We start from the raw sequence: 19,245 nt of genomic DNA on the forward strand, positions 1-19,245 counted from the left end.
GAAGAAACATTTTTGGCTATATATTATATATTTGTATATAGTTCTTATTTATTTTGGCTATATGTTTATATTTATGTATGCTACATATTTATTATAGAAATGACCCTATTTGTAAATAGGTTATAGATTAATTTACTATAATATACTGTCTTTGCATTATGGGATTTTAATTACTTCTTAAAGAACAAATACCTACTGTAAATATTTATAATGCAGATAAGTTGAGTCCTTTGTGAACATTAGTTTAGTATGTTTCAATTTCTATTTACAAAAATATGTAATATATATGTAAAGTATGCAATTACATACTGAGAAATTAGTTTAAAAAAAATCATTGCTCAATAATTAACATATGCATTTGTTTTTGCCCTCAGTACAAATTGAAGTAGAAGAAAATGCAGGTAAGACATAACTACTTAAAATATACTGTACGCTATACATATTATATAAACAAGTAAAATAATTGCAAGAAAAAAATGTAATCACGGTTATTTACTAATATTGCATTTGGCTGCAAATGTGCACTAAATCAAAGCAACCAATTGACTTTTATCTGTCTAGTGGAAGTTAGGCAAAAAAAGTGAATGTCTGATTGGTTAAGTGCAAATTTAAGCATAAATGCAATATTTCTGAATAACCCACACTGTAGGTAACATTAAAACAGATGGCAGATTCCTACAATTAAAAGGATATCACTGTGCAGTTAATCAGGAATACAACCATTATTTTCATGGAGTATATAAGGAAAGATTGGCTCTAAAGGATGAAAAGAAGATCTTAAACAAAACCTCCTGTAGCTTGTTGTTTCTGATCTTAAAAACACTCAGAGGAAACCCTGGAAATATGTTATTGGAAATTATCTTGCCATAGTTTGATGAAAGTACTAGGAAAATACACATTTATAGGGTTAATGTTTCTTTAACTGTTTTAAAATGTTAAAAGTACACTGTATGTGATTATGAACAATTATTTTGCTACATATATTAAAAATGAGTATTTCAAATCATTCTAGTGACCTCCATGTGCATTTCTGGCAAACAGCAAATTAATTTTAACTATAACTTTTCTAGAAGTGTCCAAATGACATTAGCAAAGGCAGAACATCCTATTCACATAAACAGACTGGGCTTGATAAATCATTCTCTTTACTTAACATCAGAAAGCAAAAAGTTATTTCCTGTTCAACTATTCTGTTTGAAAATGCAGAATATGAAATATTTCAAAAAGCATATTTCCTAAATAATATAGTACTCTACTCATTTTCATGAGGCTCTTTAAAATTCCAAAAACTCACAAAAATCCTTTTTTATTTAGAAATAATAATGGTAATTTTTGGAAAACAATACCATAAAATATTTTGTGTAATATTTTAACATAGAATAAATTATCATAACATTTAATAAAGCACATTATTAAGTAGAACAAATAGGGTATATTTGCAATAAAATATATAATATTAAAATTATTCATGTGAAATAAAATTCTTTGTAACAGGGCTTCTTCTTTGTAATAGCTTTTAAATTACCCTTTTTAATTAAGCGGTATGTTTACTAAACTGCAGTTTTGAAAAAGTGGAGATGTTGCCTATAGCAACCAATAAGATTCTAGCTGTCATTTTGTAGAATTTACTAAATAAATAATAACTAGAACCTGATTGGTTGCTAAAGGTAACATCTCCACTTTTTCAAACCTCCAGTTTAGTAAATATACCCCTAAATGTAATTTAATAAAGCACTCCCCAATTCTTTATTCACCACTTCATTATAGAATAAAATCTTCTTTCTTAGTCCATCATAATCCAAAGGGAAATTATTCCGTTGTTATAATCCAAAGAGAGAAATCCCCAATAACTGCTGATGCAACTGTTTACTATTAACATCTGCCACTGAATTACTGTGACTTGAAGTAATCGAGACTACCATTAGCCATTCAGCCAATCAGAAGTATTTTCTCACACTAGCCGCTTCTGATTGAATAGCAGCTAAAGTAAATCCAGTTAATTTATCGGTAGTTGCTCATAGCAAACAATTGTATCAGCTTTTATGGTTTGAATTGTTCTCCCAGTGGATTAAAACCACAGAAGAATTTCCATATAGATTACAATGAAGAATGAAGAGAGAAGATTTTATTTTTAAATGGTGAACAATTGCTACCAGTTAATGTTTCATTCAATTAAACATTATATTGAATTTTTTTTTATTGTGGAACTTCATGTCACAGCATGCTTTGGTAGTCATTTACTGGTAGGGCATGCTGGTGCATGTGGTTCAGAATTAGCTGCTGAGTTACCTGTTGCTCAAAGTTGCATGGGTTCTACGAGACTCCATTGAACTGGGGGATACTTTAGATACGATAAAAGGAATTTGATGTGAAATGGTGTGCTTTTTCCAGAAGCAAAAAGTGCAACTTATTTTGCTGAATTGAATCGGACCCTATACTGGGCTATATGTTATAGCACTTTACACTGTAAACTAGCATTAAAATAAGTTATTGAATATAGTACATTACAGTGCTGCAACAGATATGTGGAAGAGCTGTAGGGAAATACAGGTCTGTAGACACATCATATTGATTCCATGTTGACAGAAAGTATGGAGATGAGCTGTGTGCAGTGCCTTACTCTGCTTCGTAAGTACTGAAATTACTTGCTGAGCAAGTATAAATAAAAATATAATATATATATATTATGGGGTGGTTGTAAATGGCTGTTTGCTTGTGTGCAGAATTTATTATTTTTTATGAGGAAATCCTTTAAAAAATTGTTGAAATTTCTTCTGCCAAAGGGGAAAATGATGGCTCGGATGATGAGGAAAATCAACCTCCAAAACGGCGAGAAAAAAATTGGAGAGTACCAGATATGAAGCCTTGGTTGGCAGAAACTGATGATGAGAACATAAATGCCACAAATGAAGAGATAAATGAGGATGGAGAAAGCCCTCCCTCTGGGAGGAGGGGGAGAAAGGGAAGGAAAGGACCTAGACCAGCCAAAGGAAAAGCAAGGGACAATGCCAAGAAGAAGGACAAGAAGAAAAAGGATGGTGATGGGTAACTTCAGTATTGACTTATTTTATAGTCTACGTTATTTATTTTAATTGTATATGGAGTAAAGTACACTGTTGTGTAGATTATGAGGATATTTGTTATTGGAACACAAAGGTAAATATAAATATTGTTGTAATTCAAAGAAGCACACACAATTTTGTTTGTTATAGAAAACAATAAGGGCCTGAATTTAAGTAACCTTCTTGCATCACTTCTGTAACTGATTCGCTGACAGTCGGCATGAAAGAAGCTTGCAAGTAAGAGCAACCATTTCTCTAGAGAACCACAAGTCGCAATTTTGGAAATTCTGATGGCCCCCATCTCAATGCACTCTAAACAGTAGAAATAGATTATTAGCAATCCTGAAAAGCGTAATATGCCCCTAGTAATAATCAATGGCAGATTAGCATAGGGAAATTTTGTAGACTGCCAGGGCTACAAGGCTACAGGTGTCCATTTGAAAGAATTTATTGCTCATGTTTTGCTGGCATTCAGTAGCTTCTTAGTGCCTGAGACATGGTCTCCCCTTACCATGACAAGGAGTGTCACATTATGTGATGTGAGGGTCTATGGCACAGTTTTCTAATTGGATACTGCTGGGCATATTACATCTTGCTCTACATTGGCCACATTTTGGGCATATTACATCTAGCTGACCACCTAGTGGTCATATTAAATCTTGCTTTCCTCATATTGCCATTTTACATTTTGATGGACAATACTTTGGTATTGCCAATTACTTGGCACATAACATCCTGCTTGGTAATGAGTTTTGAAGATATCTTGAAGGCAGGATGGGGTCTCATGTCTTGATTACTGCGTAGAGTTCAACAGAATATTAAATTACCACTAGCACTATACCAGTGTTACAAATAGTGTAGAGAAATAAATCTCTTCTATATTAGGCACCCTGCAGCCAGTTGTTCTGTAGCCGGAGTGACTGGAGTGCTGTGAAAGCGTATATTCATTACTTATGAAATGAAAGTAGGTGACAATAAAGACGCAGAATGAGTGAGATTGTCATCATCGTCATCATTGGATATTCCCCCTCGCGAAAGTCACACTCTCACATCCCAATTCAACTTCAGAACTACCTGGGCCTCTTTGCTAAAATCTATATTCCTGACATTCCCTAATTATATCGTGGCTGGGCAGGATCACTGCCGTGAAAATTACTGTCCTTCTTTAGCTCTACCTTTTTCAGACAGCCACTGTCTCTGAATTATCCATTTTTCAAAAGCACTTGACTAAATTTATCTGAAACAACAGGTCTCCCAAGATGAGTGCTCCTCAAGAAACCCAAAATTTGTGGTGGTAGGGAGTTTCTTGACCTCAAAGCCTATTACTGGGCAGCCTATTTTAGTCAAATTGTGGCCTCTTTTACTCGCCTGACCTCTCTCTTCTGGGCAGTCATGCAGTCCATTTATCTCAAAGTAACGACACCACTCTGTACCCCTCCCTCTCCTGTCTATCACACCCTTGTAGCTTAACCCCGATTTCCTTCTGGGACATTTTAGATTTTTTTACCAAACTAGATGGACTCAGGTGTACGTTCATTTAGGACCATTTGAACCAGGGAACTCCTATATCCTATGACGGTCTCCAAGCCAAATATCCTGACCTCAATCTGAAATTTGCTTAATATTTGCAGATTAGGCATTTTCTTAACTCCCTCCTGTCGGCCGGTCCCCTTCACCCGATCTCACATTTTGAGACACTGTGTCTCTCCTCTTCATTACATAAAAACATGATTTCATTCCTTTATAATATTATCTATGACTACATACTAGACTAGGAGGGAGTGGGAGCAGGACATGCACCTGCCCCCGGAAGAGGACTATTGAGAGACCATCAGATTGAAGGTGGCTTCCAGTTTGATCTCTACCATGATCAAAGAGAATACCTATAAAGTTTATTTAAACTCTCTCAATTTTATCCACCTACCTCTTTTGATTGCTGGTGAGGCTGCGGGAAAAGGGGTATCCTTCTTCACATATGGTGGTCCTGCCCTAAGATCCTTCTGGGATAGGGATTGGGTCAGTAGCTTTCTATCCTCGCTCCTCCAGTGCCCAATTAGGAAGGACCCTTGGTCCTCCCTAATGTCGACACTTTCACATCATGGCCGTGTTACTTGATGGCCATATCACAAAAGTGGGTTAACCCTCCCTGCGTCATTACATTTAAATCTCGCATTTGTTTAATATCTCATATGGGAAAAAATCACCTTCCAACTGCATGATTGGAAAGATAAATTTCACCAGATTCGGACCCCCTGGCTATTCATGTAACCCCCCGCCCCTTTTTGCTGTCTGACACCCAGATGCACTGACCATCTCTCCCATTGCTTACCCATACATTGAGTTACATTTCCTTTCTCATGCCGTCTTTGACTATTCTAATAGGTCACGGTCCCGTGAGTGAGTGTACAGCAGAAAGATGTGGGGGAGTCAGGTGAAGTGGATGGAGATGATGGAGTCCACAGATGAGTGGTATAAATACAGACACAACAATAAGTACTGGAGCAGCAATAGTTCAACACAGCCAGAGGCTGAAGGCTGACTGGAGTGGTGGAGGTAACTTGTAGTAACAGCTGATGAGTCCCAGATGAAATAGCAGCTCTGAACGGTAGTGATGAGAGAACTGGAGCTGTCACAATAGAGTACACTGGAGATGGTAATAGAGGTACTGGAACAGCGATAGTTCAACACGGCTGCAGACTGAGAGCAAACTGGATTTGTGGAGGTAACTCGTAGTAACAGCTGATGTGTCACAGATGTAGTAGCGATTCTGAGCGGTAGCGATGAGAGAACTGAAGCTGTCACGATGAAGTACACTGGAGATGGTAATAGAGGTACTGGAACAGAGATAGTTCGACACGGCCAGAGACTGAGAGCAGACTGGAGTAACGGAGGTAACCCGTGGTGACAGCTGATGAGTCACAGATGTAGTAGCGGTTCTGAACGCTAGTGATGTGAGAACTGAAGCTGTCACGATGATGTACACTGGAGATGGTAGTAGAGGTACTAGAACAGCGATAGCATAGCCGGATTAAGGGGGGGCACAGGGGGCAAGTGCCCTGGGCCCCCCTCTCTCTGAGGGCCCCCCGCCGCCAGTATGACTTTCTCTACTGTCAGTTGTGGTCTGACAGCAACTGACAGCTACCGCTCCGTGCCCCCCTCTCTCCGCAGGTGTCCCCCCGCCGCCAGTATGACTTTCTCTACTGTCAGTTGCTGTCTGACAGCAACTGACAGCTACCGCTCCGGGCCCCCCACTCTCCGCGGGTGTCCCGTCCCCCCCTACCTCCGCCGCCAGTATGACTTTCTCTACTGTCAGTTGCTGTCTGACAGCAACTGACAGCTACCGAACCGGGCCCCCCTCTCTCCGCAGGTGTTGCCCCCCGAATTACCACTCCTGTTTATAATCAGCTGTCAGTTACTGTCTGACAGCAACTGACAGCAACCGCGGCCATCTGACAGCTGACGCATGCGCGATGTGCGCCCACTCTTTCCACCACAGCTGCTGTAATACCTCAAATGTACGAAATGGAGCTGCTGCGCATGTGCAGCTGCAGCAGCTCCTCCTCAGCATGAAGACCGAATAGAGAGGTGAGTGGGAGAAAAAATTATACTAAAATACTAAAACTAAATATAGAAAACCCTTAATAACATGGTTATTTCTTATATGTAAAGTGTAGCCACCTATAACAGTAAGAGTATATATATATATATATATATATATATATATATATATATGTATATATATTCTGGCTACATTTTACATATTTAGTCAAGCAATCTAGTAATAATCATGCTATGAGGGGTCTTCTTAAATATGTATATGCATATGATTATTAATTTTATCAGTAGTGTTTCAATAAATATACATTAAACTGTAATATTAGGCTGGTAGAGCCAATGTCAGAGTGGCAGATTCTATTTTATTAATCATTAGTAATTACTGAAGCCGTCCAGTTATATTAAAGTTTGAATAAAATTGTAGTACATTATACATAATTTATATTTATATTTATTTATTTATATACACATATTTATGTAATCTAATTAAAGCTTTATTATAAGTGGCAGATTTCGATAATAACTTTAATAATGATTAATAAAATAGAGGGTCCTGCATGATTTTATATATATATATATATATATATATATATATATATATAGTCAAAATTGGTGTAACATTATCAATGTTTATTTTTTATATTAGTTTAAATGTACGGTATCATTGCTAGTTTTAATGTGCATTATAAATTGTATTTTTAAAGTGCGGTATCATTGCTAGTTTTAGCGTGTGGTATCATTGCTAGTTTTAGCTTGCGGTATCAGTGCTAGTTTTAGCTTGCGGTATCATTGATAGTTTTAGCGTGCTGTATCATTGCTAGTTTTAGCGTGTGGTATCATTGCTAGTTTTAGCGTGCGGTATCATTGCTAGTTTTAGCGTGTGGTATCATTGCTAGTTTTAGCTTGCGATATAATTGTTAGTTTTAGTGTACGTCATCAATGGTATTTTTAATGTGCGTTATCAATGCTAGTTTTAATGTGTGGTGTCAATACCCATTTCAATGTGGGCTTTTGATGATTGTTTTAATGTACAGTATTTTAGTTTGTGTAAGCAATGATTTGTCTTATGCAGACAACCTAGGCGAGTCCTCTGGGAGAGCTGTAAGTGTCATACTGTGAGCTGTAGGTGATGTAGAATGTGTCAATGATTATAGCCATATACCCAATGGCGTTATTTTACATGCGTTTTATACAGAGGTGCTTGTACATTTTACAAGTACCTGTACTAATATTAATATATATCTATATATATATAGATATATATTACATCCAGCGTGACGGCATCATGCCCGACATTCAGTGAGCAGCGGCAGGAGAGACGATGCTGGGTCCCAGGCACTGCCGAATTGGTAAGAAGAAAAGACAGAAGAAATAGAAGAAAGAAGGTCAAGTATGATCAGTAAAAAAAAGGGAGGGGAATGGTGATAGGAAACAGCAATGGAGGGGCAAAAGAATGAAGAAGGGGGCAGAGTGAGAGGATGCAGAGGGGCACAGAGGGTGTGGATGCAGAGGGGCACAGAGAGTGTGGATGCAGAGGGGCACAGAGAGTGTGGATGCAGAGGGGCACAGAGTGTGTGGATGCAGAGGGGCACAGAGTGTGTGGATGCAGAGGGGCACAGAGTGTGTGGATGCAGAGGGGCACAGAGTGTGTGGATGCAGAGGGGCACAGAGTGTGTGGATGCAAAGGGGAACAGAGTGTGTGGATGCAGAGGGGCACAGAGAGTGTGGATGCAGAGGGGCACAGAGTGTGTGGATGCAGAGGGGCACAGAGTGTGTGGAAGCAGAGGGGCACAGAGTGTGTGGATGCAGAGGGGCACAGAGTGTGTGGATGCAGAGGGGCACAGAGAGTGTGGATGCAGAGGGGCACAGAGTGTGTGGAAGCAGAGGGGCACAGAGTGTGTGGAAGCAGAGGGGCACAGAGTGTGTGGATGCAGAGGGGCACAGAGTGTGTGGATGCAGAGGGGCACAGATAGTGTGGATGCAGAGGGACACAGATAGTGTGGATGCAGTGGGGCACAGAGTGTGTGGAAGCAGAGGGACACAGAGTGTGTGGATGCAGAGGGGCACAGAGTGTGTGGATGCAGAGGGGCACAGAGTGTGTGGATGCAGAGGGGCACAGAGTGTCTGGATGCAGAGGGGCACAGAGAGTGTGGATGCAGAGGGGCACAGAGTGTGAATGCAGATGATGCAGGGGCACAGTGTGTGTGGAGATGATGCAGGGACACAGAGTGAGTTAGCTGTAAATTGGATTTATGTGTATTATTTTTGCATACAACTAAATGAGTATTTTTGTCCTGATCTAAATACTTATTACGCTATTTTGACCCAACTACTGCAGGACTGCTCAGTAAATATTTTGGAGGGGTGCCTTGAAAAAATTATGGAGACTCTAAGGGCTAGATTTACTAAACTGCGGGTTTGAAAAAGTGGGGATGTTGCCTATAGCAACCAATCAGATTCCAGCTGTCATTTTGTAGAAGGTACTAAATAAATGAAAGCTAGAATCTGATTGGTTGCTATAGGCAACATCCCCACTTTTTCAAACTCGCAGCTTAGTAAATCTAGCTCTAAGTGTGACGCAAAATGTAAAAGTTGGGGAACCACTGTCTTAATTTTAGATCTTAGGGGCCCCCCTGTTTTAAGTGCCCCGGGCCCCCCAAAGCCTTAATCCTGCTCTGAGCGATAGTTCAACACGACCAGAGACTGAGAGAAGGCTGGAGTAGCGGAGGTAACCCGTGGTAACAGCTGATGAGTCACAGATGTAGTAGCGGCTCTGAGTGGTAGTGATGAGAGAACTGAAGCTGTCACGATGATGTACACTGGAGATGGTAGTAGAGGTACTAGAGCAGCGATAGTTCAGCATGGCCAGAGACTGAGAGCAGGCTGGAGTAGCGGAGGTAACCCATGGTAACAGCTGATGAGTCACAGATGTAGTAGCGGCTCTGAGTGGTAGTGATGAGAGAACTGAAGCTGTCACGATGAAGTACACTGGAGATGTTAGTAGAGGCACGGGAGCAGCGATAGTTCAACACGGCCAGAGACTGAGAGAAGGCTGAAGTAGCGGAGATAACTCGTGATAGCAGCTGAGGAGTCACAGGTGTTATAGTGGCTCTGAGTGGTAGCGATGAGAGAACTGGAGCTGTCACGATGAAGTACACTGGAGATGGTAAGATGGTAAGTGAGGTAATGGAGCAGCGAAGGTTCAGCACAGACCACAAACTGAGAGCAGACTGGAACACAGGCAAACCAGAAGGAGAACAGGAACCAGAACCACAGGCTACAGGAAGTGAGCTTGAAGAACAGGCATCAGACAGGTGAATCCAGGAGGTTTAAATAGTGCTCCAGAAGTGGTTAGCCAATGAAAAAGAGGGAGAAGGTCCTGAAGTGCAATAGTCTTGCACCTGCACAGGTCTGAATATAGCTGAATGAATGAACTGAAGAATGTCTGATGCTGGGACATGGCAGTTTCCAGATGAATGGACTGCTGGTAACGAGACAGGTGGGACCGGAGCGTTACAGTGGTCAACAGTGTCAAATGCAGCCGAGAGATGCAGGAGAATTATAAGAGAGTAATGGTTTTTTCTTTTTGCTGTGATCAAATCATTGACAACCTTGGTCAGCGCAGTCTCTGTGGAGGTTGAGAGCGAAAGCCTGACTGAAGAGGATCCAATAGGTTATTTGCTGTAAGAAAGTGTGTGAGGCGAGTGTAGGCAATTCTCTCGAGAAGCTTGGAGGGACATGAGAGCTGAGAGATGGTGCATTAATTTGCGAGAGAGTTTGGGTCAGAATTTTGTTTTGTTAAAATGGGAGTAATCACTGCATGCTTGAATAGTGATGGAAAAATACCAATAGAAAGAGATAGATTAGAAAGAGATAGATTACAGATTTAGTTAGAGGGGGAATGAGCACAGGAGACAGGGACCTATTCATTTGTGAATGGATGGTTGGATAGTATAGAGTAATGATGTGGGGAGCCATGTGGGGGAGTGGGTGGAAGTGTTGAATGGAGAGTAATAAAGAGCAGGTGATGGAGTAGCAGAGTCATGAGAGAGGAGAGTGGTTCAAAGTCAGTATCATTTCTTCCTACTTGTGATGGCAGACAAAGCCTTAAGTAGAATTGAAAGTACAATCATGAGATAGGGGACTGAAATAGCTGTAGCATGGGGAGGGAGTGGCTGAGCAAGTAGTACAGCAGGCTGATTAAACAGAGGGGATTTTGCAGGGGAAATAAACTGACAGATAAAACAAACGTTCATGAGCTGAATAGAAAATAAGAGCAGAGTCCAAAACAGTTCTCATGTTGAGTGAAGCTTGTAGCCAGGGAGAGATGGAAACATCAGGAGCAGAATATGTTTTTTCAAGTGAATACTGACTGTTATCCTTGTGTAACTGTGATAATAGGCAGAATGTTCTTTTCCTGTTTCCTCCTGTTATAACTCTGAATTATGCTAGTTAATTTTTTTAACACTTGCAACTATACACTTAGAGCTTTGCAGCCATTCTACAATGAATATATATAGTTAACAAACACATGTGATCAGTGTTCTTCAATCAGCCCCTCAATAAACTCCCCTAACACTAGCAATAAAAGGTTTAAACAAACAAACAGTGAAAGGACAGCATACCATTAGAAATAAAAATGCACTTTCTTAATTCAGATCAAATTCTGGTACAATAAGGTTGAAATAATTACCATTAGAAATAAAAATGCATTTAAAAGGTCTTATGAGGAAATTAATGACAAGCAAATATCTCACCACTTCCCTACCCCAAAAATAGTAGACTATGGTAGAAAAGGCTCCAGAATAAAGTCGCTGGTGTCAGTTTTCCTTAGCTTTGTCAAACATAAATCTCTTTTAAGGGTAACACCCTGTAGTATCCCTCACTTTTTCCCTGGTCAAACACTGTTTAAAGTAATATACATAGATAAAAGCTCAGTGTTGTTAATATTTGTCTGGTCATCAAAGGATTATAAATGTTCTTTCAATTGAAATCCCTCAGTTTATGTTTTTAGACACTGACTGTACATTACTGAAAGGTGAAGTGTATGTCTATATTAATGCAGGTCTGACTCTGAAGATGATGACATAACAGAAGAGGAATTAGACAAATTAAAGGAAGCAGTAGAGGAAAAAAAGAAACTGATAACAACTATAAGGAACAAACCTTGGAAGATGAAACAAAAGTTGGAAGTCCTAAAGTAAGATCTTGCTGGATGATACTTACAAGTATTGACTTTTGACAGACTATTTGGAATTGATGCTGACTAAAGTTATGTAATGAAAATCAAGTGAGAGGTTTCTGTGTATTAAATATCTGTATTGGAGGTCTGTGTAATCAATTTCAGTGCTCATTTACTGTGTGGATATAGGAATGAACAAGGTTAATGGGAATCTGGATATACCGGTTTCCCTATGTTTTCTATTAAAACAAACGTAAAAGCATCTGGTGTCTTTAAGATTATTGAAGAAAGTTTAATGTTACATAAAGTTATGTTGAGAGAAATACGATTTAAAGAAGCACAAATGACTAATTGATGTGCCACTGTCCTGTATATTTTGGAGATTTCACACATATAGGTACATTTTTAATTTAGTCGGACTATAAATAAAGACACAAAAGTAAATATTTGTTGGAAAAAAAGTAATTTCAGCATGCAATATTTATTATAGAAAACACACACTGCTTATATATAGTTAGACTATTTGATATTTAATGTATCCAGTGAAGTTTATATAGGCAACTTAACCATTAACATTCTAGAGAACATAAACATATACTTCTTAGCTGAAATACATGTTCAGATATTAAAAATACATTTTAAACAGGATAACATTACTAAATGTAGACATATTTTCTGTACCATGTACTGTTTTGCTTGAAACGTAAATATTTTGAAAAGCATTGCTGTTGGCTATTTCAGTGCTACAAAATAATTTTTCTAAACTGTAGGGATGCTCAGCAATTTGTGGAAAAATTTGAAGGAGCACTCGGCAAAGGAAAGGGTAAAAAGTTGTATGCATACAAAGTCATGATGCTTAAAGTAAGTCTATGTTAATTCGTAAATGGAATATAATGTTGTTTAATGCACATTTTACTGTACCAGATTTAAAGCTGTTGATAAAATATTTAGCATAATTATAATAATTTTGTCAAAGATTCCACAGAAGTACAGTTCACATACTTTATTTCAAAATAAAGCAAACTTCCGATCTTGAAGAATTGATAACCCAAGGTCACCTGCACTAACGTTAGGCATATAATGGTTAAATCATTTCTTAAAAGTTGTTGCCCATTGATCATTGCAAGGAAATTCTTTTTCTCTAGAATTACATTTGAATTTGTTGTTATTCAATTAATTATCCATAGTAAACTAAAATATTACACGTACCTAAATATACAGGTACAATAGATGATAACATTTTAATGTGACTGCAGGATGCACTAACTGTCTGATAGTAATTATAGATAGAACCATGACAAACTGTATTTTGTTTGTTTTGTCAGTTTATTCTTTATGTAACTGGCATAAAGGATATTTTATCTTGTGTAACAAAACATTTAAATATGGTTTTACTAAAATGCACATTTCTCCTAGAAATGGATGAAATTTCAGAGAGATTTTGAGAATTTCAAAACTGCCTGTATACCATGGGAAATGAAAATTAAAGAAATTGAAAGTAAGTGAATTTCCTATACCTTAACCGGATGAGTTAAAAATGCAAGTGTTTGAATTTAATATAATTTCTTGAACGTCTAGAAAAGCACATCTAGAAATTAAATGTAACAAACAAATGTTAATAATTGCATCAAAAAATCATGATCATGAATGTGTTCACCGGTTTCATTTAGTACACGTTCAGTGGTGTTAAAATTGACCCACATATTATTCTACAGATACGTACAGATGCTATTAATATACGACAATGGTAGCAAGTTTTATCTTCTATGCAAAAAATCATTTAGTGATTGTTGTGGATTTAGCCACTTGGGTTTCACACTCTCAATGAAATAAAGTCTTCTTCTATAGGAAGCTCTACTCCCAGTTCCAGCTTCCCACCTGTCTTCAAATGAGGCATTTATATGTGACTAGCATGAAGCTGTCACGAGCCGCGGTGGTACGTCGCATCCTGGCGTGATTTGGTTACAATGCACTGTTATTTTTCCTTGAGCTTATCTTTGTGGCATAGAGTAGGAGGGTGTAGAGACATCCTCCAACACCAGAGCGAGCTCTCCTATGATTTAAATTGGTTCATTTATATATTTATACATGTTCCTGGTTTATGTTATTACCTATGCCAGTTCTAGCTAGTAAATTAATCAGCAGCCTCCTGAGGCTGATTGTCAGCCCTGTCCTCCTCTTTTCTGATTGGCCATTCATAGTATTTAAGGCAGGGAGGGCTTAGCCTCACTGCCGGTTATAGCGTCCAGTTCCCTGTCTGCTAACCTGCTCCTGTGCTGTTTGGTGTATACCTTCTGGATTGAACTTCTGTGTATGACCCCTGCCTGTACCTTGGACCTTGCCTGCTTGCCTGTGACCCTGATTCGTTTGCCTGTACCTTGGACCCCGCTGTATTGCCTGTGACCCTGACCTTTGGCGTGTTACCTGATCATTCTGCTTGCTAGTGACCTCTGACCGCTGCTTTCGTCTGACCATCCGCTGCCATCTACGCTGCCTCCTGGCCTGCCGCTACGGTTTTGTATTACAAACTTACTCTACATCTGAAGTTAAGTCCTGGGGGCATCTGAGTACCGGTGAGCATGTTAAGCTCTATGGGAAAGGCAGCTGCTAAAGGTGAAGACCTCCGCCAACTAGTTCTGTAAGTTTGTGAACAGACCATCAGCGTAACAGAAGCCAAAACACTTTTAATTATTATTGTTGAGAGCTCACACTTACTACCCTATTAATTGCATGAAAGCCTGTTTAAGTGTGTTATTCTTAAGCAAACTAACTATCAACAATACTACTAATAAATATCTAGCTAAATAATTTGTTAAATGTCTAGCTAATACCCCTTTCTCACCAAAATCCCGGGGATAATGAACATGGCTTTAACCTGTGTTGCAACCTTCACACCTCACTTCGGTCACGGGTATATCCCAGGTTGCCGCCTTTCACACTGGACCTGTATCATCAAGTTGAGTCATTAAGGGGACAGCAGAGGCTCATATAGATTACAAAGCAGAGGCCAATGAGCTGCTTTTAACAGAACCCAGGTTATTCTAGAATAACCCGGGAACACCTTTCACACCGCAGTGCATTCGGCTCCAACATGGGAATAACCCTGGTTGCGACCAGGGTCGTGGACAATCGTAGATAATTCTATCTGTTGATATTGAATAGCCCTTACAATTGTAATGACAATAATTGCAATACAACTACAGCTACACAAAATTTCTATTCCCAGGTCACTTTGGTTCTTCAGTTGCTTCTTATTTTATTTTTCTTCGCTGGATGTATGGAATCAATATGATACTCTTTGGACTGACATTTGGCCTAGTCATGGTGCCTGAGGTGAAGTATTAAACTGGTTAAACTAGATTTTGAACATTTATATTTCATCATCTAATGAGTTTCACATGATCTTTAACAAGAAATATATGATTCATCATTAGATAATGTATAAAAATAGGAAATAAGGCACTGAAAGCCCAACCAGTTCTATATAAAACAAATATTTACGTAGAAGAAATATCATTAATATTATATAATGTTTCTAAACTGTTATGAAATATTTTATTTTAATCAGTGTGTTTAAAGCCATTATATAAAAGAGACCAGTATACTTAAACTCATGTTTGCACAAATAACTAAATATCAGCTAAACCATGTTCTAATGATATTTTATAAAGCTTTCCTCCATATTCAAGGTTCTCAAATAAGGTTTGTGTATTGTTACATCTATAATACTTTTCTGGAATAAATTCTATCAGTTCCAAATTTGTCCTACTGTTTATCAATGGTTGATATTTAATTTTGTCACATCAGAGGATACAACATGATAGCCCTCATTTACTATATATCAAGGAATGCAAAATGCAGAATAATCAGTCTGTCTGTGCAGTATAGCTGATACCTAGATGCATTGCTGTTGGTAGCTCAGTACACCAGGATCACTCACAGAGGAACAATCTTCCCTGTCTTTTTTGGCACAAAGCCTTTTATTTCTACAACACACTGGCACAACACAGGAGTGATAATTGCAACCTTGGCCAGGAGTAAATTTTGCAAAGGATACAACTACTTCTCTGCAAAATATTCTATTATGCCATGGTGGCAATGTAATAAAATCCGTTGTGGCAAGAAAAACTTGTGATGCCTCCATATCTCTTCTCCTAATGTTTTACTTAACATTTGTAGAACATTAAAGGGAACCCTTCTGTTACATACAGTTTGATGCATTTCCCATTCAGTATAACTAAGTAGAATATTTTGTGTTCAATGTTGTAATAGTATTTTCATGCTGTATGTTCCTATTTGTAGGCACTAATGGGGAAGCCGCATGGTTCAATTCCAAGGAAAACAGTTCCACGTGCCGAACAAGCCAATGCTATGAATTTTGCCACTCTGTGGGACTTTAGTGTAAGAAGCATTTAGTATATAAGTTTACAAAACACAGTGTAATGATCTCATAATAAAACAACATTTTGGGTGTGATTTTCCTCCCATGTCACGGATGACATTCCTCTGTTTGAAATCATACCAAAATAGAAGATTGTGCTATGGAATCAGTTGAGGCAACGCCAAAATAATATCATCATATCATATTAAATAATCACATATAATTTCTACAGTGTAATCTTATAAACATAATACACAGAGGTCATTAAATAAATAAGTACATTTTAAAAGTAAAAACGGCAAACTATATATAGGCTGCTTAAAGAAATATATTTTTAAATGCAGTCCTTTTCTCAGCTTGTGTAGATAAGAATAACAGAAAAACTTTAGTGCATAGTTGTGCAATGTGCTTGGAGCAAGTAGTCATGAGAATTATATTATTGACAACCTGTAGAGCTAGTCACATACTAAAATGTCTGTAATATGTGTTTCCTGCTCTCTTCTTGTTTTTATTAAATCTAGTGATGTATTTTTGTTTTAGGGGTTTGCACAATATTCTGTTCTCTTCTATGGTTATTATAACAGTCAAAGGACCATTGGATGGCTCCAGTTTAGGTTACCTCTTTCTTATTTGCTGGTTGGAATTGGCACCATTGCATACAGCTTCATGGTTGTCATCAGAACGTAAGTTTAGTACATTTAAGTTTTTATTACAGCTTAGTTATACAGATAAGGAACTTAGGAAAGGATACTATTTTGCATATTAATGGCTACAGAAACAATATGACAAAATTATACACAAGTAGAAATGTGCACTTGGTTTGCCCAAACATTTTGCCCAAACATTTATACAAACCTTTGCACATAATTGATTTGGAAAACTGCCCATTAGTTTGGAACTCTGGTGGAGGCCAGACACTGGAAGAGAGAAAGAGAGAGAGACAGAAAAAGGGACGAGGTTAGAGAGAGACAGAGAAAGGGACAGAGGGAGAGGGAAAGAGAGAGATGGATAGGTAGAGAGTGAGAGGTAGAGAGAGAGGAAGGGTGAAAGGAAGCTAGAGGGTGAGGGAGAGAGGAAGGGAGAGGTAGAGAGGGGAGAAGTACGAAAGGACAGACATGGAGAGGGAGAGGGAGGTAGAGAGATGGGTGAGCTAAAGATAGAGGAGAGGGAGGATGCAGATGTGAGAGGTAGCGATAGGGGTAGAAGGAGGGAGAGTTAGAGATGTAGAGAGAGAGAAGTGAAAAGATGTCAAGATAAAGATAAAGAGAGAGAGGAAAAGAGAGTTAGTGAGAAGGAGAGATAGAGAGGGAGAAAGTGAGAGGTAGAGCGAGAGGGAGAGAGAGAGCGAGTTAGTGGTAAAGAGAGATGTAGAGGTAGAGAGGGGGGGGAGGTAGAGAGAGGAGGAAAAGGAGGTATAGGCAGAGAGAGAAGAGAAGAGAGAGAGAGAGAGGGAGGGAGTTAGAGGGAGTGAGCGAGAGGTAGAGACAGAAAGAGAGATAGTCAGAGGGATGAGAGGTAGAAGAGTAGAAGAGGTAGAGAGCAGGAGAGGTAGAGAGAGTGAGATGGAGAGAGGGAAGTGTAGAGAGATAGTAGGAGAAGGAAAGAGAAATAGAAGAGTGGGAGATGTAGAGGTAGAGACAGGCCCGGAGCTCCCATTAGGCAAGGTTAGGCAATTGCCTAGGGCGCCGGGCTCTGCAGGGCACCTCGAACTAAAAAAAAAGGGAAATCCACGGGGAGGAGAGGAGGGAAGGGGCTATGAATCTTACCTGCATGAAGCTGCTCCTCTCTGCTCTGTCTTCTCCCCTCCGCTCACTGACAGTGACAGGCTGTGATGATGTCATCATCGCGGCCCGACAGTGTCTGTGAGTGGAGGGGAGAAGACAGAGCAGAGAGGAGCAGCTTCATGCAGGTAAGTTAAAGAAAGACATGGGGAGGGACGCGCAGCGGTGATTTTTTAAAGGGGGGGGGCGGCGATTTTTAAAGGGGGGGGGGGCGGCGATTTTCAAACTTTGCCTAGGGCGCCAAGGACCCTAGCACCGGCGCTGGGTAGAGAGAGGGGTAGAAGGAGGGAGAGTTAGAGGAAGAGAGATATGGAGAGAGAGAAGTGGAGATAGAGAAAGAGGTGGAGAGAGAGAGATAGGTAGAGAGAGCTTGTCACAGTCACAGAGCATCCACATATGTTTTTCCTCAAGTAAAAACCAGTATGCATGAGAGTAAGCTCCTTTTTTAAAGATATAGGCATGTGACATTTTTTAATGCTTGCTGATTGGCTTATATACATTCCATGCAATTTGATTGGTCTGAATCTCTATTGGGTATTAATTATTCACTGAATTATGGGTCAATCAATTCAAACATTGTCTGAACTTTGGAGAGCTGGCCGCAATCATTTAGCGATGTCAACATTTACGCCAAAATGCGCAGGTGTAAAATGTTGCCCTAAAAAATGGAGCATTTACGTGTTTGTATTCAGTTGAATATATTCCATCAATTGTACTGGGAGCTCAGTTTTGAATATAGCACTCAACTTACCTAAACCTGACTTATTTCAATATTGTTTAAAGTAAGAGATTATCAAATAAGTAAGACGTGTTAAATGCTCATACATTTGACCAAAATGTTCCTAGTAGAGGCAGCAGAATTCAGAGCTAAGATTGAGATTTACATAAGATAAAAATGTCTTTCTTACCCTAAAATCCTCTTCCTTCTCATCTTACAGAATGGCTAAGAATGCTAATGAGGATGGCGGAGGCGATGATAACAGCTTTAATTTTAGCTGGAAAATGTATACAAGTTGGGATTTTCTCATTGGAAACCCAGAAACAGCTGACAATAAATTTGCATCTATAACAACTAGTTTTAAAGTAAGACTATGATCTGTATTTTCACTGTTGAGCTAAAACACTAGACTGATGACTCCGACTCAGCCGATCAGAGTGTTTAGCACTCAGTCACATGAGTGATGCCTTCTTATATATTCAAAGAATGCAGTATTGATAAAACACAAACTTTTACTTATTTCAGGGTCTTGCACCAGCTTGTGAGTGTTGTGTTAGACTAATAGT

At 39.1% G+C, this 19,245-nt stretch overlaps 1 protein-coding gene across 1 annotated transcript in view; it reads left to right on the top strand.

Moving 5' to 3' along the window:
• Nucleotides 1-8,095: 8,095 nt before the first annotated feature.
• Nucleotides 8,096-19,245, top strand: part of LOC142108060 (transmembrane channel-like protein 1) — a 39,421-nt gene continuing 28,271 nt past the window's right edge. Inside the window, exons 1-8 of the mRNA XM_075191734.1 lie at nt 8,096-8,114; nt 11,697-11,817; nt 12,570-12,660; nt 13,216-13,297; nt 15,026-15,132; nt 16,102-16,200; nt 16,721-16,863; nt 18,900-19,044. Of these exons, the coding sequence (XP_075047835.1) occupies nt 8,096-8,114; nt 11,697-11,817; nt 12,570-12,660; nt 13,216-13,297; nt 15,026-15,132; nt 16,102-16,200; nt 16,721-16,863; nt 18,900-19,044 (807 nt within the window). The remainder of the gene's footprint in view (nt 8,115-11,696; nt 11,818-12,569; nt 12,661-13,215; nt 13,298-15,025; nt 15,133-16,101; nt 16,201-16,720; nt 16,864-18,899; nt 19,045-19,245) is intronic.

Source organism: Mixophyes fleayi, chromosome 1, assembly GCF_038048845.1.
Source record: "Mixophyes fleayi isolate aMixFle1 chromosome 1, aMixFle1.hap1, whole genome shotgun sequence".
In the NCBI taxonomy this organism is placed as follows: Eukaryota; Metazoa; Chordata; class Amphibia; order Anura; family Limnodynastidae; genus Mixophyes; species Mixophyes fleayi.